This window comes from Eschscholzia californica, unplaced genomic scaffold (genome assembly GCF_041429995.1).
Source record: "Eschscholzia californica isolate CP2 unplaced genomic scaffold, dmEscCali1.0.p SCAF_3, whole genome shotgun sequence".
Taxonomy (NCBI): domain Eukaryota; kingdom Viridiplantae; phylum Streptophyta; class Magnoliopsida; order Ranunculales; family Papaveraceae; genus Eschscholzia; species Eschscholzia californica.
The window spans coordinates 65715370-65740213 of NW_028238420.1; the positions used below are offsets into that span (position 1 = coordinate 65715370).

Below are 24844 nucleotides of genomic sequence, written 5' to 3' on the forward strand. Positions count from 1 at the left end.
ATAGGTTGTTGGTTTACTTATCTATTCAATACTAGTCCTCAATAACATTTATGGGTTTGTAGTAGGGCCTATGTTGAACCTCAGACATTGATGAGAGAGAGTACTTGTGATTACCATCTCTAGGGTCGACAACTGTTAATGTTGTTGTGAATAGACGTACCTAGTATATCGATCCAAGGCCCAAAAATTATCGATATTGTACCACTTTTGCTGCCCAGTCTCAAGCCTGATAGATAATAGGTACAACCGTACATGGTTTTGTTTTAAGCGAAGGTCCGAGCCCATCCAAAAGGCTTTGACACTTATTAAGCTTGAGCTCGCACCTATGGTCTAGTCCCCTAACGCTCCCTCAAGCAATGTGGAATTCTACATCTAGGTCTGTCCATGTGCGAGAGGTCTTTTGGATAGCTTGCCATGTTCACGTGTCTGTCTCTGGAGAGTCTAGTGACAATGCGTGTCTCTTGCCTAATAGGGAACACTGGCACGAGCACCTGCATCTTTTATTAATTCTACAGCTAGATATCCGTACCTAAACACCACTCACCATCGTACTTCCACCAATACTCTCACCACTGTACTTTCACCACCACGACCACCATATTTCCACCACAATCACCATATTTCCACCACAATCACCATCATCATACTTCTACACATCCTCCAACACCGTACTTTCACAACCTCCACAACCGTAATTTCACCACCTCCACCGTACCTTCACCACCACCACCATTGTACCTTCACCACCACCACCGTACCTCCATCACTACCACCCGTATATCGTATCCACTATACCACCACCATATCTCAACCACCACCAAACCCCATAACCATACCTTCAAAGAACCGCCACCACTTCGTATACAAGAGTAATCGTGGAAATCATAAATAAATTCAATTAACATCAAGTATCTCTACGAATATATATAAGAAAAGTAAAATTATCAAAAGTAAATTGGATTACCAAACTAACTTTTTAGTTACAAGTAACTTTTTTGACAAATATGCTTTCAAATTTTTTTTACTTTTTTAAAGCAAAAGAACTTCTAAAACAGGGTCACCATGACTCTTAGTTGCAGAATTAATAAAAGGGTATCCAATATTCCTAAAAAAAAATCATGTCCTTTTAACTTGGGGTCTTGTTGCTTTGTGTCTAGACTAGTCTACTAGCTACACTTGTCTAAGACATTTGATTGTAACTTTTGGGGTTGGGTAATGTTTGTTTCTTTTTGCTATGTATGGAGGACGAGGGGTTTGGTTTGATGCTTTGAGTATAAATATTGTTTGTTTTCTACTTTTGAGGGAGAACTGTAACAAAAAGATGGAGCAGTTTCTAGCCAGATGCTTCTACCATTCTGGCGAGTTTATCTTCTCTGAAGACACAGAGGGACGAGGAGGGTAAACTATGGTTTTAAACTTACATATTCTTGGGTGTGATCTTCCGTAAGAATATCCATTTGCTAATGGTTTGATGGGAAGAAGAGGAAAGACACCAACTATCGGTTTCGTCTGGTCGGGTTTGATAGCTATAACTTTGTCATTGCTCTGGATCGCCATTAGTCCACCGAAAGGACCGCCAGCACAAATTGTAACAGGAAGTTTTCAATTTCCGTGAGACTTTGACGGAGAGCTTGATTGCTTCGGAATCTTACAAGGTGAAAGTTGTGACTTGGTAAGAGAACCATTGAGCTTTTCGATACAATAAAATAGAAACACGAAAAATGTTAAAAGAAGGATATCTAGCTGAAACTGGAGGTTTAAAACATTAAGTCTGGTTGATGTCTAGGGAACTCAAGCATGTGAAAATCTGAAGAAAGTAAAATCTGTTCAGGATCTGATTACAGTGTCAATCAGGTGATGTTGTTCTCTGCCGAAAATAATTTAATAAACTTGCAGTTTAACTACTGATTTTGCTCATTAGTATCATCTGCTCCATTTCCATTAGAAGTGGTGGTGACAACGACAAAGGCTTAGGTGTTGGCTCCGATCTCAGAATTGTCATTAACATCACCCTTCGTGAAAGCAATATATATATATAAGGAAAAGCATCAAATTCAAATCGAACGGTTAAGTAGAATTTACATTCTTCATTGAGAGACTTACTTGCTCAGTTGGGATAAGAGGCAGATTTTGATTTTCCACAGGTTTGGGAAGTACTTTTAATGTCCCCTGCATATTCCAGAGTGAAGAGGTGAGACCGGTAACATGAAAAAAAAGAGACAGTTGGTGAATTATGGAAAACAAGAGATTGTAGAAGCAAAAAAAACTCTGTATATAATCCAAATAGAAAACGATAATAGATCTTCTTTTAGCGTCATGAGAACTTATTAAGAAATAGCAGAAGATCACAACAACCTAATGTGAAGAGCAGAAACGAAGAATAATATGCGCAATAAAATCCTCACCTAGAATTTTACTAAATAAATGTTTTGGTGCATCAATACCATTAGTTATTCAGTACACTTAAGACTTAACGCTAAAATCAAACTAGAGAAATTAATCGAAATCTAAATAAAGTTATTTAAGAGCGAGAGTAGTGGTGGCCAACGGGTTGTGTCGGCACGGAAACGGACCGGCACAACCCGTTTATAAGGCAACACGACACGACACGGAACGTCGCGTGCCGTGTCGTGCCGACCAGTCACGTGTCAAGCGGGGCGTGGCGGGTTTGGGATTTTAAGCTCCCAGACCCGTCAACCACGGCACGTTAGGAACGGAAACACGACACGCCACGGCCCGTGGCGTTCCTAACCCGCCACGACACGCTAACCCGTTAGAAACGGGTACTTAATTTACAAAACATTACTGTTATTTTTTGAAAGTAGTTGTTAATTGATAAAATTAATAGTTAATAAAATTATTAAGTAATAAAATAAACATAGATTCTACAGTTTAAACAAAGATCACAATGTTTGACTTAAAAATTATTTTGTGCTTTCTTTTGTTACGTTTGGCAACAACTGGCCCATTATATAGCCACGACTCGGCACAGAAACGACTGGGACCGCCACGGAAACGACACGGCAACGGCTGGGTCGTTGCCATGGGGCGTTTCTGTGCCAAGACCTTGTAGTCTAGGCACGACACGACACGACTCAAAGTCGTGCCTGACGTGGTTGTGGCGTGTCTAACACGCCACGGCCCGTTGGCCACCACTAAGCGAGAGCATCCCAAAATAAAGAAAACATCCATATCTGTAGGAACTGCATAGAATAATATTTCCACAACGAGCCAATTCAAACGAGAGGCACAAGCTAATAATTAACAAAATGTGAATCAAACATTAAAAGGGAAGGCACCCATTTAGCTAGTTATGTAATATAATAGGATATAAAGACTGCACTTAGGAAAAAAAACTGATACTTGCAGTGTGTAAGATACTAATTCATTGTGAGTAATCATAACAAACCGTATTAGCCCACATAAGCCCGCAAGCATCGCAAAGTGTTCTTGGGCCAGAAGGACCACGCCGCATCATTGTAGTGGGCTTTGAACTGGAGGCCCCACAATGTGTACATCTGTATAAAGGGTAAAATCTCTCAGGACAATGAAACATGAGCCAAAGAGTGAACCAGAGACAATAGGAGGGTCATTGCTTTACCAACTCCTTCCCCTAATATGAATTGTTTGATATTAGTTAGTCATAACTCCACTATTTTAACAATTACTCTTAACTGTGTAAGAGCGTCCGAAGCAGTGGTTTTGTGAATATGAACTAATGTTAACAAAAGACCAATAAGTCTTTCTATTTATAAACATAATAGAACTTGAGAAACAAAAAAAAAATGGACAACGCCTCGAATAGCGGCCTACGCAGGCGTTATCCCAGGATTCGCGTTGTGTGGTGAGATGTCTCAGGTAGCGCCTATATAGAATACCTCATCCGAGTTAGTCAAGTACGGTTCATATTGGAACAATCTCATAATCAAATCATTTAATACAACCAAAACTAATTTCAGAATGAATGGGAAGAGTATCTCATAAGTATTTTTCATTTAAGCTGCAGCAACTATATAAACTACTAACCTTTTGTAATGTTTTACAATAAATTAGCACTTAGTATGTATGGTGTAGACAGTAGGAAAAATATGATAGCGAATAACAACTCAATCCAATAGTCCTAACACGTAAATGTAACTTTTAGTCAACAACAGAGAATAACTTCTTCAGAATATGAGACCATTGAGTAGTCAATGATCTAAGTAGAATATCTTCCCAAACTATCATGGCTAAAGTCGTCTTGTACGACCATCATGCTCTAAGATTTTGATTGGTTAAAACAAAAATTTCTATTAACACATTATACAACACACAATCTTAACATTTCTACAAAAAAAAAAAGTTGAAACTTAACGTGGAATGATATCACGTTTTGAGCAAGCAAGCTCATAACACACTTGGAAGAGCAACCAAGATTCAGTTCCACTAAATACGCATATCTGATTGGTTAAGCTAAGACAACCAATCGGCGAATATACAAAAAAAAGGTCTTTGCTGGTTTCAGCTATTTTATCACTGAGATGGATGCTCTAAGGCGGCAGTACTAATAGACCCACTGTACATCGAGATGTGCTGTAAATGTAACCTATATGTGTGTGTAGATGGTGGTTAAGGTAGCGAATTTGGACAACCGTCTTGTGATGGAGGTCCAGCCGTCCAGGAGTAGCACACTAGTACCAATATTAACCATATATAGATTACTGGAAATCCAAGTGAACTTTTCAAACAGAAAGGTTACTGTGCATCAGTATTCTAGAAAAAAAAATAGCTTAGGACTTACATACTTACTTGCTGGGAAACATCTTCACCATTCAAGCCTGACTCTTCAGGGTTTACCTTTGAGGATGTAACTTCACCTTTTTCCTTTTGCATCCTAAAACAGTTCAGACATACATGAATCAGAGTTTATTACAAGAATGAGATGACATTCAATTCTCAAATGTACACATTGTGGGCAAAACATCCTCTAGCATCATACTTACCGGAGCAAAACATCCTGGTACGACATTTGTAAACAAGAGGTACTATAGAAATGCAACGGCGTAGTACTCCTTTCTTCCCGGATGTTGTCTTGTTCGATCACATTGTAAAAAAACATTCTGGCCATAGATACGTCTGGGAAACTCCTCGCTAGTTGGTCCAAATCAGGCCCACGTTGTTGATTAAAAAGCATGCGCCACTTGGATGAGGTGAAGACGAGCCCTCCGAATACGACGTTTCCAGCCGCCAACTCTCTCATGTTGTTGTAAAGCTCGCAGTGAGCTTCTTTGGCTGTTTCCAGGTTTGGTGTATAAAATCTAAAAGAATCACCTACTATAATATCCCCACCCCAGACAAATGGGCTATCATGTTCTGGCCTGCAAATGTATTACAAGTTATGGATAATGTAGTATAACTTGTGATATAACTTGTAATATAACTTACGTACTTACTCTAGACTATACATAGATGGTGGAACAGGATGAAATGCTAATGTGGTCATTAGCTTTTCTTCCCTTGACGGTAATGACCACGAATGTCTTTTCTCGACTCCAATGAAGGAATGACGCCTATAACCAGGGATGCCGAGATGGTCTCGGATTTCATTACGCCCAAGAATTTGGGTTGAGCCTTGAAGCCTTGCCGTGAAGTATGTTGACTTGTGGTATTCAGCAACTTCCTCCATAAAAAATGGAGGTCCTTGAGGTGCTAGGCCGTTTGCTATCCCAAGAGCAAATCGAATCATAAAATCTGAAATCAAAACAAATTCAAATGAACAATTCAAATGAACAACTCAAATGAACAATTCAAATGAAGAAATAGTAAAAGGGTTTATACCTTGCATATTTCCTTTGTCCTCCGCGAACACGAGAGCCACTAATGTGGCACTCTCGTGGTTGGGAAGTTTGCTTCCCAACTCAATTTGGGCATGCCCGCACCCTCCCCGAACCAAACTGTTGCCTCCATTGGAGTACATGAAGGAGCCACCGATGCCTCCAATAATGATGGATGAAATCGCGTAGTCTGCGGATGATGATGTTGTTGTAAAAAGAAACCAATAGAATTTGCCCTAGCGCTGAGTCAACGTCTAGAAGATACTTACTTAGCTTGCCTTGCGCTGAGTCAACGTCTGAATCCTCCTGAAAATAAAATGAACAAATCATTTAACTACTTTGTATTATTATGTTCTACTATAACAAAAGTGTAAATATTTCGAAATCTTACCGAAAATATAATGAGGGCAGCGGGGGACGAAGAACCTGACACTGAAGAGGAGTACTCTTCAATGTCCGCCACAAAGCGGATGATGTTATGATTCTCCTAAGAGGAATAAAAAATAGAAATACAATACGGTTCACCTTTGAAACAAAATAAAATAAAAATGAGAATTGTTTGAGATTTTACCCCATCATCGGATGTTTTTAAACCAATGACCTTAGTCTTCATTTCAGGGATGTATCCCAGAATGAAGAGCACCCCTCAACATTTTTGAGGAATCTCATAAGGTACGTCGGATGTGAGGATCTTGAGGAGAAAATACAGTAAGAAACAATAAGGAAAACAATATGTAGAACGAAGACACTTGACTAAATTTTTCTAGAAAGATTGAAACATAAAAGAGAAGATCTAAATCACCCCATATTCATTGGTCGGGGCATCCATTTCCATTGTACCGCGGCCTGCAGATATGATTGTGGTGAAGTTCTCTCTCACATGTACGGTTTTTCTCTCTCACATGTACGGTTTTACAACCACTGTTCACGCAATTAAGTAAGAGATAGTTTCCTCTCTCTCGATCGATACTTTTTACAAGACCACACTTTTTTTTTATCTCTGTCTACATTCTAGAGTAGTAGGAGATAAACACCTATAGCTACGTCTGTTCATTGTTAAGTACATGTCATAAATTAGTTTTCGAATATATGTAATCAAGTAGACGATACAATCGCAATTTATACGAAATGATATTGAGGTAAGGTAAAACGTAGTTATGATACTTGAATTTCGGTTCCTCAAATACACGGTGGACACAAACAAGGGTAGTTTAGGAATAAACGATTTTGTTATCTTTCTTTTAGCTCTCTCTTTGCAATCATAATTACTTTCTCTTCTCTCACATGTACGGTTTTACAACCACTGTTCACGCAATTAAGTAAGAGACAGTTTCCTCTCTCTCGATCGACACTTTTTACAAGACCACACTTTTTTTTTTCTCTGTCTACATTCTAGAGTAGTAGGAGATAAACACCTATAGCTACCTTTTTTTCCCCTCTACCTCATACTCTCTCTCTCTCCCTAACTACGTGTTATGGACCCCATTTCTTCTACTTTCATAGTCTTATTGGAACAATTGCAAATTTGTCCTTCGATTTTTGTAATATATACTATAAAAATGTTTGTAATGTAGGTGTTTATGGAACCCATTTCTTCTACTTTCGTAGTCTTATTGGAACAATTACAAATTTGTCCTTCGATTTTTGTAATATATACTATAAAAATGTTTGTACTGTAGGTATGTAAGAGCTTCTGAAGGGGTATTTTGGTGTTTTGATGGTTGTCCCGAAGAAAGGCTCTTTTTCTCTCTCATATGTACGGTTTTTCTCTCTCTAAGTCTTACAACCACTACTCACAATTAATTAAGGGAGGAGACAGTTTCCTCTCTGTCTCTCTCTCAAAACACTTTTTACAAGAGTAAGAGTATGCTTTTTCTCGTCTCTATCTACATTATAAAGTAGTAGGAGAATAAAAACCTATAGCTACATTTCTTTTTCTCTACCTCACTCTCTCTCTCTCTCTTTTTGTTTGTTGAAAGACCTCACACTCTCTCTCTCTCCTTGTCACAATATCTGTCTCACTCTCACTCTCACTCACACTCATAGAGCTTAAAAAGGTGTTGTAAACTTACTGTTTAATCTTATATCTTTTTTCTATCTCTCTCTCTCTTTTACTCTCAACGTGTATGGGTTTCTCCAATATTTGTGATACCACCATACTCATCATGTATGGGGTGTCTCCTATGTTTTGTCATCAAAATAAAAAGGGGTTGTAACGCCAAGATCCCTATTTAGTTATATTATGGGACACTCTTAGAAAGATTTTCGTTTCGACGTTAACTCTCAAAGTTCTCATTCAAATAGCCGTCGTAAGTAGTGGTCGTGCGAATCAAATGCTCGCGTACTGACTAAAATACTTCGTTCTGATTCTAGTATATGACCCCCATTTATCATTAATCATTATTATTGTATGTGGCAAATGATAATTGAAGTATTTCGAAAATTTAGGAAGTTTTAATTTGAAGTATTTAGATAAACGAACTAAAAACAATGCGAGCTCGAGCTCTTTCAAACTTATACGTGTTGAAATCACGATTGTATAACAATCGGAGATATAATAAAGTCACGATCAATATGTAATCGGAGATAGGACATAAAGTAAAGACACGATATTTAACGTGGTTCGGTCGGATACTCAAGACCTACATCCACTGTTCACGCAATTAAGTAAGAGACACGATATTTAACGTGTTCGGTCTGAGAACAACTTCTTTATCTCTTCTTTCACATGTACCGTTTTACAACCACTGTTCACGCAATTAAGTAAGAGACAGTTTTCTCTCTCTCGATCGACACTTTTTACAAGACCACACTTTCTTTTTTTATCTCTATCAACATTCTAGAGTAGTAGGAGATAAACACCTATAGCTACGTCTGTTCATTGTTAAGTACATGTCATAAATTAGTTTTCGAATATATGTAATCTAGTAGACGATACAATCGCAATTTATACGAAATGATATTGAGGCAAGGTAAAACGTAGTTATGATACTTGAATTTCGGTTCCTCAAATACACGGTGGACACAAACAAGGGTAGTTTTGGAATAAACGATTTCGTTATCTTTCTTTTACCTCTCTCTTTGCAATCATAATTACTTTCTCTTCTCTCACATGTACGGTTTTAAAACCACTGTTCACGCAATTAAGTAAGAAACAGTTTCCTCTCTCTCGATCGACACTTTTTACAAGACCACACTTTTTTCTTTTTTATCTCTGTCTACATTCTAGAGTAGTAAGAGATAAACACCTATAGCTACCTTTTTTGGAAAGAGAAAATGGAGAAACAGGATAGTAGAGATAAACTTATCAATGATAGTATACTCCTTCAAGAGAAACAAATAGACGTCAAACATAAAGAATTAGACGTGAAAGCAAAAGAATTAGTCGTGGAAGACAAAAAATTAGACGTGCAACTAGATACCAACAAGATTCAACAGATGAAAATGGGGATAGACTTGGTGGGCAAAGATACTTCAAACATGGATCCCGAACAACTTGCTCTTCATAGGATATTGATCTCAATTGGAAAAAGGAAAATGAATTTTAGTTGTTTTGATTATGTATGAATTTTAGTTGTTTTTATTATGTATGAATTTTAGTTATTTGTTAAATCTTAATTAATATTAATTTTAATGAATTTTATTTATAATAATTGATTTTCTTTTTTGAATTTGGGAGCCCCTGTTGGGAGTCCAACGTTGGAAACTGTTGCCCTTAGAATTGAGAGCCCGGGGCTCCCAAAATTCAGGGGCTCCCAAAATTAAGAGCCCGGACCCCCACATTGGAGTTGCCCTTAGAATTGTAGATAAGGGGTCGAGTAGAAGTACTTCAGATGATGCACTATGAAAGACCAACCTCTGCTCTGTTTTTACTGAAAATAAATAAAAGAAAAAGATGAAATGATAAAATAACAAAACAAAAGCATTTTTTTCTGCCAAATTAAAAAAATGGATATAGTAACACGAAATGTTTGATAGAAACGACGTTCCCAAAATACGTGCATCTTCATGAAATCTATATAATGGATATGTTTAATTTGTTAATCCTACGTCGATAACCGCTAGGACTTGTGACATGCTTTACCCTCTGACACCCATCTGCCCTTTTTCATATCCTTGTAATTTCTTCAATGGTAAGATTAGTATAAAAGTCATAATCATCAATTATTTGCCTACTTAATTACAAATCCAAAAAAATAAAATACTACCAAACAACACGCCATAATAATCCATCTAGACTACTCAACTCCCTCGAGCCATCATTCTTTTTCTCCCTCTCTCTAAAACTCTTTCTCTTCTGTTCAATCTGAAAAAAGAATTCTTCAATGGAGTTGTCTTCGTTTACCCTAATCGGCTTAAGAAATCACGTCAATTCAATTCTATCTCAGTATGAACCTCTAGTTCTGGTTCTCACTCCTCTATTTGCAATCTTCATCGCTTCTAATCTTCACTCTTTACTGACTTTTATTCAAGAGAAAGGATTCAAATCTGCTCTTCTAGGGTTTATCATGAACTCAATAAAGTAAGTTCCTTTTTTACGATTTCAATTCATTTTCATCTCTTCATCTTAATCCAATTAATTATACATCTAATTAACTTTATTTAAAATCCAATCAATTTAAACATCAGGTTGATTCCAGGGGTTAAAAGTTATATTGATTCAGAAAAACAGAAGGTAAATTTCAAGAATTTCTTGTAGGAGTTGTAATTAATTACTTCATTTGTTATCTAATTTTAGGAATAATTTTATAAAAATGTATAAATAAAATTAGTATTGATTTTGGATGCATTAAATTGATTTTGTCAGTTTGGGAATTAAATGATTTCTAGTTCAAGGAATGAAAACTTGATGAATATATTGTAGAGGTAACTAAATGGATTGTGGGGCCTTTGAGTAAAGGAAGGAATATACAACTTTTTGAATAGGTTGATGGTTTACTTATCTATTCAATACTAGTCCTCAATCACATTTATGGGTTTGTAGTAGGGCCTATGTTGAACCTCAGACATTGATGAGAGAGAGAGAGTACTTGTGATTACCATCTCTAGTGTTGAACATGAGTGTCTTCTAGAATAAGGAACAAAACTATACACTTGGAGTAGTAGCTCACTGATCATTTATTTCTAGTTGGTTGGCCCCATTTAACTTAGGAGTACACGAAAAATGTGATTTTTCTTTTTGCAATTTATAGAATGGGAAGACACATGAGGCATCATTTTGAGTGGAACCGAATCGGGGCAAGACCGATTTGGAGTAGAGGGTCTTTCTAGTGGGTCGACAACTGTTAATGTTGTTGTGAATAGACATACCTAGTATATCGATCCAAGGCCCAAAAATTATCGATATTGTACCACTTTTGCTACCCAGTCCCAAGCCTGATAGATATAGGTACAACCGTACTGGGTTTTGTTTTAAGCGAAGGGTATCCCGAGCTCACCCAAAAGGCCTTGACACTTATTAAGCTTGAGCTCGCACCTATGGTCTAGTCTCCTAACGCTCCCTCAAGCGATGTGGAACTCTACATCTAGGTCTGTCCATGTGCGAGAGGTCTTATGGATAGCTTGCATGTTCACGTGTCTGTCTTTGGAGAGTCTAGTGACATAATGCGTGTCTCTTGTCTAATAGGGAACACTGGCACGAACACCTGCATCTGTCTGTGCTTTACTGTATACAATTGAGTTTCTACGTACAAGCAAGATGGGGGTAAGAGACTAATAGGTGTTGAGGAAAAATGAGTCTAAATTGGTAGAGAGCTAACTTCATCTTGGTTGTATGGGTTGTCAATGTCTTGTGCATCAACGTCGTTAATCTGTTTATATCTGAAGCAGCACAGACCACCTACATAGCTGAACTACAGTAAATTTGAGCATTCTAAGATATTTATAAACTATAAAAAAGAACATGTTTTTGACATTTGGATCATTGGATGTCTTAGTTTGTAGTTTGAGCTCTTTAGTGCTCTTCATAACTTGGTTATTTTTCTCTACCTTAAGCTCTATATTGTTGGTTCTATAAGAGCTTACTTTGCCAGGAACTTAATTTGACTTTTGTGAGTCTTCAGGTGGTGGATCAGTTACAGTCTGGTAGTAAATCTAAAAGAAATAGTTGGCAGACTGAGCTACCAAGAGATGGACTTGGAGCAAGCGTCCTAGATAAGTTACAAGATGAGAAAAAAAATGATGTGGGTTGGCAAGGAAAATGCTCTGGTACAGTGTATGTTAACTGTTTCAAGCTTTTAATTCACTTGTTCTTGCACAAAATATTGGCTCGGTTTCCTCATTACACGCCAGTTTGTCTTATCTTCGATTTGTTATCTTTAAATTCTCTTTGCAGGTATATTGGCGGAAGTGAGTCAGAGGGACATTTTTCTTTGATTAATGAGGCATACTCAATGTTAGTAGGACATGGTACATTTGATCAATTATGGTCTCATTACCTGATCAATTCTATTTAGTATCCTAATATTTACTTGTTAAATCTTTTGTATGTTCATATATCCAGGTTTGCACATACAAATCCATTGCATCTTGATGTATTCCAAAGTGTAGTTCGCTTCGAGGGAGAAGTGGTTGCAATGACAGCTGCATTACTTGGTAGTAAAGAGAAGGCTGCGGGAGGACAAATATGTGGGAACATGACTTCAGGAGGGACTGAAAGTATATTATTAGCTATGAAAACGTCACGTGATTATATGAAAACAAAGAAGGGAATAAGAAAACCTGAAATGTTAGTAGTTTTATCTTCTCCATTTTCCAACGACTAAATCGTATGGGATCAATTATGTAACAAATCCTTAATTCTCTTCGAGTACAGGGTTATTCCGGAATCTGCACATTCGGCATATGACAAGGCTGCGCAATATTTTAACATCAAGCTGTGGAGAGTTCCTGTAAACAAAGAATTTCAAGCTGATGTCAAAGCAATGAAAAGATTTATCAACAAAAACACTATTCTAGTATGTCCAGTTTGTTTCAAATTCTTGGATTTTCTAGTTTCTTCTTTAACCTTTCGCTAAGTTCAAGAAAATTTCTGATCTAACTAAATGGGAAGAAGTTTATTGTCCTGTTACTTTTCTGGAATAAATTTCTTCAACTGTTCAATTTTTTGTGAAGAGGTTCATGCCACTAAGGGGTTATGGATACTCAAACCTTTTAACTGCTCTTGCTAGTTAAAAAGCAAGATATTTACTTTTTCACTGAGATTTATGAATATCATTTCGCTAACTTGATATTCAATGTATTCTCAGATTGTCGGGTCGGCACCTGGTTACCCACATGGAATAGTTGATCCCATTGAAGTATGTAAACAAACTGCTACTGGTTCATTTTCTTTTATTTTTCATAAAGGATTCTGATAAGTTAGAGTTTGTTTTTGTCCCCTTCTTTTACTTATCCACTTGTTTTTGCAGGAACTTGGTGAACTCGCATCAAGTTTGGGAATATGTCTGCATGTTGACCTCTGCCTTGGTGGCTTTGTTTTACCTTTTGCTCGTAAGCTTGGGTATGCCCATTTTATCGATTCTTCTCTTCTTAATGGTTGAATGTGATTGATGGAATGATATATCTGTATAGTATTTAATCCGTCACTGCCTATATTCCCACGATAACAAGATTAAGATGGAAAGTGTTCCCCTCACCGTACTCCTCCGTGACTGTGCCTATTATACCCCAAACTTCTTTGAACTTGCGATGTTTATTTTTCTTTTCTAATCAGTACCGCTTACAGTTCCATTTGAGATTCTGACTGAAGTAAATTAATTTACTTATCATTCCTTTGGGACGATTGCTCGTAGAGAATTTGGTTTCATTTCAGCAACTTAAACTAGTAACAACCAAAATATGCATATTCCACTCAAATCACGACAATTAGTTGAACTTCTTTCAGTTGCATTTGTGAAGCAAAATTTTCAATTCTCTCTTTTTGAATAAACTTTATTCTCTTCCAGGTATCCTATACCGCCCTTTGATTTTTCTGTTGGAGGAGTAACATCAGTATCAGTTGATGTGCACAAGTATGGGTTGGCTCCAAAGGGAACAAGTATAGTTCTATACAGGAATCATGAAATCCGAAAGGTAGTTGCGTATGTTATCTGCTTTCTGATTTGTTGTTCTGCAATTCCTCACAGCTGCAAAAATTGAATTCGAAATGTGCTATAAAAATGGTCATAACAAGAGCTAATTATTTCTACTAAACTTCTGCTCTGTTTCATGTCTGGCGGTCGACTTACCGATGTTTTTTTACTGAACTTCCTTCACAGCACCAATTCGTTGCTGGTACGTATTCTATTTGTTTTTTTTTTCAAATGATGTATAGCCCATTATTTCTCATCATTAATACTCTTTGCAATATTTTTAGTTTCTTGAGTTATGAAACTTCCATTCCATGGACCTAATTGGTAGCATTTGAAGTTTCTCACACACATCAAACACAAAATACCACCATGATCTGATCTCATCCACTTTATGCTGCAGTTACCGAATGGTCAGGCGGACTTTATGTTTCTCCAACTATAGCTGGGAGTAGGCCCGGGGGATTGATTGCTGGGGCTTGGGCATCCATGATGACTTTAGGCCAAGAAGGTGATACCCACAGCCGGCCCCGCGCGTCTCTCTCCTTTTCCTAATTTTATGCTGAAAATTATTGTTTTTCATGTTTACAGGATACTTGCAAAACGCAAAAGAGATCATGGAGGTATCGAAGCAAATACAGAGAGGGTAAGTGATGATTTGACCACAAAGTTCTATTTATTTACCAAATCTAGGCTCTTAAATTTCTTTACTCGTGTGCCAGCGTAAAGGAGATTTCTGAGCTATTTATCATTGGAAGACCAGACATGACAATAGTTGCATTCGGCTCGAAAGTTCTTGACATTTTCGAAGTTAACGACATTATGTCTTCTAAGGGCTGGCATTTGAATGCATTACAGAGGCCTAGCAGGTGAGAAATGTGACGAAGTTCGATTTCTGAGTAGAAAGCTCGTTACTATAGTTATGTAAATGAAAAAGAATTCACTTAAGTTTCAATTAATGTAGTTTATCAGTCACTCTTTCACTTATTTTCTGTGCATGAATCAGTATACATATCTGCATCACACTTCAGCATGTTCCAGTTGTTGATCAGTTCCTGAAAGATTTGAAGGAATCCGTCGAAACTGTAACTCTCTCTCTCTTTCTCTACAGAGTAATATCTAACCCGGTGATTACCTTACTGCTCACCCTAATAAACTCTTCGTTTTAAATCTAACAGGTTAAAGCAAACCCAGGTCCAATCAAAGGAGGGCTGGCTCCAATATATGGTGCAGCAGGAAGGATGCCCGATCGAGGTACGGTTCAGGATTTGTTGATAAATTACATGGACACCACTTGCTAACAAGATAAAGTTCGAGTCTCTTCATTTCTGCTGTATGAAATTTGTCGGCGATAAACGAATCAGATATCAGAATTTGATTATTTCTCTCTTGGGTTAAGTTATTTAAGTTAATGACCCACCATAGACATGAAGACTATTATAATATTAATGATATATTGCAGAAATCAGATTCTTTAAAGAACACTGTTCTTCATACGATTATCGACAGAGTTATTTTGATTAATCTATAAATGGATTTTACGTTTGTTTCGGTAGTTCGGTTTCTTTTTTGTTAAGATAATAACAGACATTTGTATCACTTATATCTTAGGAACATTATTACACAATATTATCATACAAGCTTCCACATATAGAATCTCATCAAACAAATTGATAAACTACTACTACTTAATTATCCATCAAAAGCCATTACTAATTGATGAAACTGATCACTTCAGTTTTACAGCTCCAGCACCACATCTACAAGAAAAACAAAAGAAAAGGGTCAGAGTACAAGCATGAATTCTCCCATCTTCAGACATGGAACTGAAAATGGGTATTGCATATGCTTAATCCGGTTGTCATTTGATCGACTTAGCGTCCCACATTCATTACCATCCTAGCAAATTTTCTGGAGTTGAAGGAAGAGTACGAGTAACTTAATGGTTTACTTACAATCAGCATCTGTTTTGATCCAGTATTCCCTATTCCCACCAGAATCATTGCCTGTGAGCTCAATGGGAGGTGGGTTCAAACGGCTATTATAGCGTCCGAGACAGTCCTCTATGATAGTACTCTCTCTTTGAGTCGGTCCACGATTAGGAAACATGATGTGGGTCCGATCCATGCTGCTGTAATGGTCTCTGTTCTTGGTCTCTTTCTTGTGAAGTTTCAGAGATTTTTTTGTATCTGTAGTCTCTGGATGAACTTTTCTACTGAAGATTTGTAAAAGCTAGTCCCACCCATATCGATCAACATCACCCGAAAAAAAAAAGGAGGGATTTTAGTCGGGGAACATCGCTACTATATATAGATATAGATACATTATATACACATCAACTGTCATGTCGTGTTTTTACTGTGAAAGTAAATAAAATACCTTTAGCAGGACAACTGACCTTTTGAAGTTTATTTTCGGCCGATAAAGAATCAGCAGTAGTAGCAGTTGTAGTAGTTGAGCATCGGAGCAAGCACCATTTAAGAAACTTCTTCATAGACTTCTGTTTATTCGACTTATCTTCTATATTCTCACTCTTCTCCTCCTCCTCCTCTATCTTACTCTTCTGAAACAACTCACCAAGCGAAGTCCGGTGCTCTTTTCTTACCCTTTCTGCAGGCAAATCGATTGGAGATCCAAAAAGATACCCTTGAAGTGGACAAACTTCATTTGATCCTCTACCAGTAATAACCTGGTTATCATTTCCACTTAGAGTAATGGTGCTTCCATAACTAGTCCTCGCCGAAGAAGATTCGTTGTTTCCATACTTGTTATCATCCTTGGTGTCCTCATTAAATACCTTCTCTAACTCTTCATTGATAAGCTTCAAATCATCTTCTGTCAATTCAGTTTGTTTTCCAGCAGATACAAAAAAAGTTGGTGTTACTGGCTCAGTGTTCATTGGGTTATCAGAACCCAAAGTTCCGATTGTGAGAAGTCCATCGAAGAAGTCTGAGATTTCAAAAATGGTGTTTTCTTCATTAACATAGTATTCATCTTCATCTTCTTCTTCAATTCTCAATGAATCAAGACTACCCGCAAACGATTTTCGGAGTAAATTTTCATTCCAAGGATGTTGTTTTGATGGTTTAGAGGTGGTATGAATGGGTATATAAAAGTTTTGTTCTTCTTCAAGTGATGGTTGTTTTGCAAGACAACTACAACCAATGACGAATGGCTCACCGCTATTCTGTCGAAATTTACGATGCATCCAACCAAGTAACTGCAACAAAGAATCGAAAAATGAAAAGCATGGTATATATGAATAAAACTTGATCATGGTAAGTTTGTATAAGATAGAATAGAATGTTAAGGAAACATGGTACCTGCTTCATCTTGATGAAGTTCTTGTTAGTATGAAATATGATTCTTTTGACATGCCAATGGGTATATGAATTGGCAGGGGAGATGGTGGTAATAAGAAAAGTGATGAATTGTGTAGGGTCTTTCAAATTGGTGGGTAGATAAGAACATATACAAACTTACAAGAAGTTTTGGGTTGGCTACCAATTCCTTTCTTCAAGTTTCATTTCGAGCGATAGTTTTTTGTACGTACGTGTAACATTGACAGAAATACTAAAAAGAAGACGTAACTACATACGAGTACAGGTTCCAAGATACGAAAGAAACAAGTGTGAGGTCTGATGTGAATAAAAATATTGAAATGAAGATATATGAGTACTGGAAAACACTAAAAGAACAAGACAACAAGTAGTATCTTCCATTGTTCAACAAAAAAAAAAGTAGTATCTTCCATTCATATAATGTGCTAATGGTACCATATGGAAGTAGTAGTTGGCTTATTTGTAGGCCCGGTCCCATCAATACACAAAAGTCATAATGTTTTCGTATACATGTCTTCTCAACTAGGGCATACCTTCGTCGTTTCTCTTCTACTTTAGAATCTTTGTAGTTCGGTTGGTACGTGGAACTAAATCACAAGTTGGTAGGAAGGGGTAGGGGCTAATTAAGTAAACGGAACAAAGGAAATAGATATCTGACGGACTTGTGACTATATATTAAGGGTGATTACTTATCGGGGTTAATTGCCGACAAAATGTGTCGAGGATTTGAGATTTTCGATCTCTTTTCACTTTTGCACATAATTTGCAATCTTAGAGTTTGATTGAGTAACAACTATCCTACTACACTAAAAATCTTTAGATTTTATTAAAAGGGATGTGTTTATCAAGTATTCATGAAAAGTGTAAAATGATTTAAACAACTTTTTCTCTTTTGAATAGATTAGACTCCACTAATATATAAGGACATACAAATAATTCAAAATACCAAAACTTTTTATTATATATTTAAAATCAATTCCTAGAAAACAAAGAGAGAGAGAGAGAGACAATACACCCATAAACTATTCTTAGGACCAAGTGTTTTCTATTTGATCACGTTTTTAAAAACTTTCTAATTTTCAGTCGTAAAATTTGTCGATAATAATAGAAGTCTGCGACATTTTAACTGAACTACAAAACTTTGAAATATAGATGACTGCACGTAAATTCATGCCTTAGGTTTAAAAAAATGTAATTAATACATCACTGAAAGTTTTACGACCATTGAGATACGAATGCACAACATTGTGATGAGACCAATCCATATGTGTGCAAAGTATTATATTAGTTAAGTTGTGATAGTTCCTTTTCATGTTTAAGAAGAGAAGAAACCTTGTAATTAGAATGGGATCAAGTAAGAAAAGAGGATGATAGGGTTGTACATTTGAGGCAGTACCTATGTGGGACTAAAAATAAAAAGGAAAGGGAAATGCTAAGTGTACAAATAATCTTTGACAAGATTCTTGACACGATGAGTCAAACGAGTAAAAAAACGGTCCAGATCAAAGTCAAACTTAAAAAAAAAAATTGTCTTTTAGTGAAAATAACTCATCATGTCAAGGATTTTGTCCTTGTAGCACTCTCGAAAAGGAAAAGGATTGTGAGTTCATTACAAATTTTAATTTGGGCATGTATCTGACTGCTAACAACCTAACTCTCAATTCAGTCAAAAAAGATAATGTTGTTGGAATCTTGGGATAATTCTCACTCGCTCGAGGTTTTTAGATATATGTAGCCCACTACCCAGATGGGTCATACGGGGAACTAAATACTTTAAGGCTAATTTCGAAAGATTAGTGAAAGTGAAGAATATGGTTGATCATTTTTAGGAACGCACAAAAGTATTCCACCTTTTGCTTTCAAATAAGCCACACTCTCCTTGAAAACCACCTTACAAGGAAGAATTAACTGAGACTTTAATTATACAAATTCTAGCGCTACCAGATTCGGGATAATGCTAGTGCATTCCTCTCTTGTCAAATATTATGAGTTCCTTTAAGCATGTAAATATGCTTGGTTAAATAATCAAGTGTAAGAAGAGACTGACAAAAAAAAAGATTAGATATGAGAAAAGCTGTAACGAGAGATCGGTGTGGTAATTCTACCAAAATTCAATCAAGAATTATGTAACTCAACTTTGTTAGTTAAAGGAAAGAAATAAGCCTCATACTGAAACAGAGAAAATTTTCTAAAATTGTAACACCAACAAAATAAGGATAATAGGACTATGTCTGGCCATAATTTCGAATCAATCCGAGTCGATTATGTGGTTTGACAGGATTTAAAGAGAGAAAATATAGTGCTTTCTTTCTCTAAATATTGTCCCATAACATAGGGATTTAGGTTTTTTTTTTTTTTGTTGAAGGACATAGGGATTTAGTTGCAATTGTGGTGGGACATACTATAGCTCTTGAATAAGTAAACGCAAATATTTATACTAATATTCAAACAACTTGTTTCTAATCATACATTGTTGAAACTTCTATATTTAGAATGGTTTATCATGTCATTTCTCAATTACAGTACTATACTTCAAAGTCTAAATTACATATTACTAATCGAAATTCGATTATGTAACGTGAAAGGAAATAAATTAAGATTATGTATCAAATTAAATATATAATGGGAGATTTTATAGGCACTGTCCGAAGTTGTTATAGGCAATCTTGCTAAAGGCAATCCCTAGTTTGGTTAGATGCAATGTGGGTTGAGAGGCAATGCCTCAACTAAAGTTCGACCTGTCGTAGGCGACCTTAACTAGATTGTTTTTTCTTTCTCTTCTTCCTTCTCCATTTTCTTCTTCCCTCTCATCTCTCTCTTGTCTCTCTCTACTTTCCTCAATCTCTCTCTTATTTATCTACTGCCGGCCATGGGATCCTACCCAGATCCCTCACTGTCTGGTAAACTAAACCTAGGATGTTGAAATAGAACACAACTCCAATCTGATTAGGAAAAGAACGACCACTAAGAAACGCAAGTAAAGAGAGGAACATAATAAAACTTAAAATTTACTTTCCCTATCATTCTTTTTGCATCAAAATTGGGGAAATTTGATGGTTCACTAGTTGTGTTTATGTTTTCTTCATTAAGGTGGATATGGTGAGTGAAACATAAACTTATCCAGATCCCAAATAAACTCTTGCCAAAGAAAGAAGTAATGGAGATGAAAACAATGAGGCTGAAATGGATTTGCAGTTTGAGGCTCAATCTCTCTCTAATCTCAACCAGTGAAAAAGACAGAAAAGAGAGAGGGAAGGAGTTAAAATGGGCCAGCAGCCCTTGGTTGTCCAGATTCGATGATAGAGATGTACTGAGTTTGATTAGTGTAGAACACTGATAAGAAGAAGATGAAGAAGGAAGAAGATGGAGAAGAAGAAGAAGAAGATGAAGAAGCTAGAAAACTAAAGAGCTAAAGTAAATGTTGAGTTTTTTTAGTGTTGCATTAGAGCATCTCCAATGCAACACTCAACAAAAACTCAATTAATCCAATGTGTCAAGTATGAGTTGAGTTTCTCTTTCCTAGATTGCACTATTGAGATACTCAATTCAAAATTCATCTCCAATGCAACACTAAAAAAAAAACTCAACATTTACTTTAGATTTACTTTTGATTCTTATTTTAATATATAAAATGTTGATCTAGACCAATTGAGATACAACAATAAATATTGAGATACTCAAAAGAAAACTCAACAATTGAGTTTTCTTTTGAGTATCTCAATATTTATTGTTGCCACATCATATTGAGACTCTAGTTGAGTGTTGCATTGGAGAGTGTTTTTTGTCAAACACTCAAGTAGTCCTATGTGTCAAATTGAGTTTTGTGAGTTGAGTGTTGCATTGGAGATGCTCTTAGAGATGAATTTTGAATTGAGTATCTCAAAAGTGCAACTTAGGAAAGAGAAACTCAACTCATACTTGACACATTAGATTAATTGAGTTTTTGTTGAGTGTTGCATTGGAGAACCAAAAGTAAATCTAAAGTCAGATTCAAATTTCACTAAATTGATATTTTCGTGTCAGACTTTTCCAAGTCAGATTCGGTTTCCTTTGGGTTGACAAATAGACCCGGTTTCCCTATTCACTCACTTGTTTTTCATAGGCTTACCCACCCAAAGTAACACACCGACCTGCCCAATAGAACCCGGTTTCATTTGCAAACCCGCGAGACAAACCCATAACCCGGTTTCTTCTTCTTCTTCTTCTTCCCGAGAACTGTTTCTCGACTGTGCGAAATCCTTAGGATTACTTTCTGCCATCAACCACCACTGACCCAATCGGAAATTTCCCTTTTGCCATCTCTGAATCGATTGTATAACGGGATCTTGGTAGTAACTTTCTCTCTCTACCTTTTTCACGGTTGTGGCGACAAAAGGGCCGGCCTGAACATGTAAGAGGCCCCAAACGAAATTAAAATATGGGGCCTCTATAGAGTTTGTTAGAAAAAATAAATAAAATTCTAATAATACATAGAGGTGGATTCGATCCCTTGACCTCTCATACAAAATTAAACCTCTTGAACCAAGAAGCTATAACTTGATTCAGTTATAAATTTGTTTAAAAATTAATTATTATTTATCGAATAACACATATAATTCGATATATGAGGCCCTTGACTAGGTCGGGCCCCAAAGCGACCGCTTTGGTAGCTTTGGGCCCGGGCCGCCCCTGCGACAAATCCACCACATCTTGATTGAGATGAACGAGGTCCCAGAGTATGGAATTCCTTACCACACAGAGCTGGAAATATTTATAATATTATGTACGGATGGAATTGGCTACAAGAAAGTGAATCGAGAAGGGAGATTGGTTGGACTAGAAAATTATACAATTATATGACGGCATATGTCTCTAAGTTCCCAGAAGTGCATATCTCAACTACAATGATATCTTGACCTTGGAGTAAATAAGTATAACAAAAATGGTTCATTCAATTGCGTAAATGCGAAGATTTGGGGAAATAAATACTTCAAGCTTAATTTCAAGCGATTAGTACATGTGAAAAGCATAGTTGATCCGGGGAATTTTTTCAAGAACAAGCAAAGCATTCCACCTTGTACTTGATGAAATTGGGTATTAAGAAATAAAATGATGTTTCCTTGATTGATTTTTGTTCTAAATGACATGTTGGTGTGATATTCTTCTTGTATAATCAATCCTGTTTGGGTATTGAATTGTAAGATGATGCTTTTCCTAGATTGATTCGAATAACAGACATGAAGACTATTATCATATTAATGATATATTGCAGAAATCAGATTCTTTAGAGAACATTGTTCTTCATACGATTATCGACAGAGTTATTTGATTAATCTATAAATGAATTTTACGTTTGTTCCGATAGTTCGGTTTCTTTTTTGTTGAGATAATAACAGACATTTATATCTTAGGAGCATTATTACACAATATTATCATACAAGCTTCCACATATAGAATCTCATCAAACTCATTGATAAACTACTACTACTTATTATCCATCAAAGCCATTACTAATTGATGAAAACTGATCACTTCAGTTTTATAGCTCCAGCACCACATCTACAAGCAAAACAAAAAAGAAAAGGGTCAGGCATGAACTCTCCATCTTAAAACCTGGAACTGAAAATGGGTATTGCATATGCTTAATCGGGTTGTCGTTTGATCGACTAGTAGTGATCAACATTCATTACTTACCATCCTAGTAACTTTTCTAGAGACCCAGAGAGAGAGAGAGAGAGAGAGAGAGAGAGAGAGAGAGAGAGAGAGAGAGAGAGAGAGATTCTAAGGAAGAGTATGAGTAACTTAATGGTTTACTTACAATAGGAATATTGAAACGAAGATATATGAGTACTCAAAAAATACTAAAAGAACAAGTATTAGCTTCCATAGCTTCCATTCATATAATGTGCAAATGGTACCATATGGAAGTAGTAATTGGCTTAGCTTCCATTCATATAATGTGCAAATGGTACCATATGCAAGTAGTAGTTGGCTTATTTGCAGGCCCGGTCCGATCGATAAACAAAAGTCATAATGTGGTCGTATACTTGTCTCCTCAACTAGGGCATACCTCCGTCGTTTCTCTATTAATTTAGAATCTTTGTAGTTCGGTTGGTACGTAGAACTAAATCAGAAGTTGGTAGGAAGGGGTAGGGTTCAATTAAGTAAACGAAAAAACGAAATGTAAGATATTTCTTTCACCTTTTTATTGTGAAAAATTCAGGATTTGCTTTGAGATGCCGCTAATATAGAAAAAAAACTAAGAAAAGAATCCGACGGACTTGTGACAATATATTAAGGGTGATTACATATCGGTGTTTGATTGAGTAACAACTATTCTACTACTCTAAATCTTAGAGTTTGATTGAGTAACAACTATTCTACTACTCTAAATCTTTAGATTTTATAAAAAGGGATTTGTTTATCCAATATTCATGAAAAGTGTAAAATGATTTAAATTTAGACATGGATCAAACACCTTTTTCTCTTTTTTGAATAGATTAGACTCCACTAATATATAAGGACATGCAAATAATTCAAAATATCAAATTTTTTTATTTGTATATTTAAAATCAATTCCTAAAAAACAAAGAGACGCTACTACTACAATAAACTATTGTAAGGACCATGTTTCTATTTGTTCCCGTTTTTAAAACTTTCCAATATAATTTTCAGTCATAGAAATTTTCATTATCTTTCTAGCTAGTTTTTTTCGTAATCTTAGTAGTCTGCAACACTTAAACTGGACAACAAAATGCTGAGATATAAATAACTGCGTCTAAATTCATGTTATAGGCTCGAAAGAATGTAACTAATGACCTAGAGTCATCATATCATTGAATTTCTTAATCTATCACTCAAGGTTTTACGACGATCTGAACCTATAAGGCTGCAACATTGTGATGAAACCAATCCATATATGTGCAAAGTATTTTCAAAAAAGTTGTGATTGTTCCCCTTCATGTTTAAAAAGAGAAAAAAACCTTGTAATTGGAAGGAATCAAGTAAGAAAAGAGGATGATAGGGTTATACATTTAAGGCAGTACCTATGTGGAGACATATTGAAAGAAATTCATAATCAATTTATTGGATTCGGACTTAGAATCCATGAGAAATATCCAAGTACAACGTGAATAATCGTCGACAAGGGTAAGAAAATAGCGACACCCGGAGGTGGAGGGAACTGGAAAAGGTCCCCATACGTCCGCATGGACTAACTCAAAAATATGAGAAGAGGAAGAAGTACTAATCGGAAAAGGCAATCGAGATTGCTTAGAAAGAGGGCAAATATCGCATGGTACTTTATTTGATAAAAAATTAAAATTCAAACATGGAAGTTTAGAATTAAAAAATTTAAAACGACTAAAAGAAGGATGGCCCAAACGGGAATGCCATAAAGAAAAAGACTCATAACTAGAATTATCTAAACTTGAAACCGAAAGGATGGGACGCTAGCTCCATGCGAAGGAAGTAAAGGTCATCATGAAGACTACCATGCCCAATCTCCGTCCTCGTTGTTCGGTCCTGAAAAAGACACAAATCACGGTCAAATAAGACGGTGCAACGAAGGGATTTAGATATTTGAGAAATAGATATGAGATTAAATTGAAAAGATGGAATATGAAGCACATCTTGTGAATAA

At 36.3% G+C, this 24844-nt stretch overlaps 2 protein-coding genes across 4 annotated transcripts; one reads left to right on the plus strand and one right to left on the minus strand.

The window, feature by feature from the left end:
* The first annotated feature begins 10019 nt into the window (after positions 1-10019).
* Positions 10020-16275, plus strand: DPL1 (dihydrosphingosine phosphate lyase). Of its 3 annotated transcripts, none has more exons than XM_086667732.1 (16): positions 10020-10335; positions 10443-10488; positions 11876-12027; positions 12148-12207; positions 12316-12540; positions 12628-12769; positions 13061-13111; positions 13223-13314; positions 13760-13886; positions 14072-14087; positions 14286-14393; positions 14474-14528; positions 14605-14751; positions 14889-14967; positions 15061-15136; positions 15621-16275. In XM_086667732.1, the coding sequence occupies exons 1-16, from the start codon at positions 10139-10141 to the stop codon at positions 15710-15712; spliced, it is 1665 nt and encodes a 554-aa protein (XP_086523858.1). In that variant the 5' UTR covers positions 10020-10138; the 3' UTR covers positions 15713-16275. The 3 variants fall into 3 exon arrangements, with proteins under 3 accessions (XP_086523858.1, XP_086523859.1, XP_086523860.1); XM_086667733.1 differs by having other exon boundaries at positions 15629-16275; XM_086667734.1 differs by lacking the exon at positions 15621-16275 and having other exon boundaries at positions 15061-15437.
* LOC147553502 (protein LAZY 1-like) lies at positions 15444-17612 on the minus strand. Its single transcript, XM_086667735.1, has 4 exons — positions 17206-17612; positions 16281-17102; positions 15838-16114; positions 15444-15642 (listed from the first exon to the last, which is right to left on the minus strand). The coding sequence occupies exons 1-4, from the start codon at positions 17212-17214 to the stop codon at positions 15623-15625; spliced, it is 1128 nt and encodes a 375-aa protein (XP_086523861.1). The 5' UTR covers positions 17215-17612; the 3' UTR covers positions 15444-15622.
* Positions 17613-24844: the final 7232 nt, after the last annotated feature.

Coding starts and splice junctions, on each gene's coding strand:
- DPL1 (XM_086667732.1), top strand. CDS start 10,139: ATGGAGTTGTCTTCGTTTACCCTAATCGGCTTAAGAAATCACGTCAAT. Junction 10,489..11,875: donor TTGATTCAGAAAAACAGAAG/GTAAATTTCAAG, acceptor GTGAGTCTTCAG/GTGGTGGATCAGTTACAGTC. Junction 14,968..15,060: donor TGAAGGAATCCGTCGAAACT/GTAACTCTCTCT, acceptor TAAATCTAACAG/GTTAAAGCAAACCCAGGTCC.
- LOC147553502 (XM_086667735.1), bottom strand. Junction 16,115..16,280: donor CCGAAAATAAACTTCAAAAG/GTCAGTTGTCCT, acceptor GGGTGGGACTAG/CTTTTACAAATCTTCAGTAG. Junction 15,643..15,837: donor GATCAAAACAGATGCTGATT/GTAAGTAAACCA, acceptor TTTTTCTTGTAG/ATGTGGTGCTGGAGCTGTAA.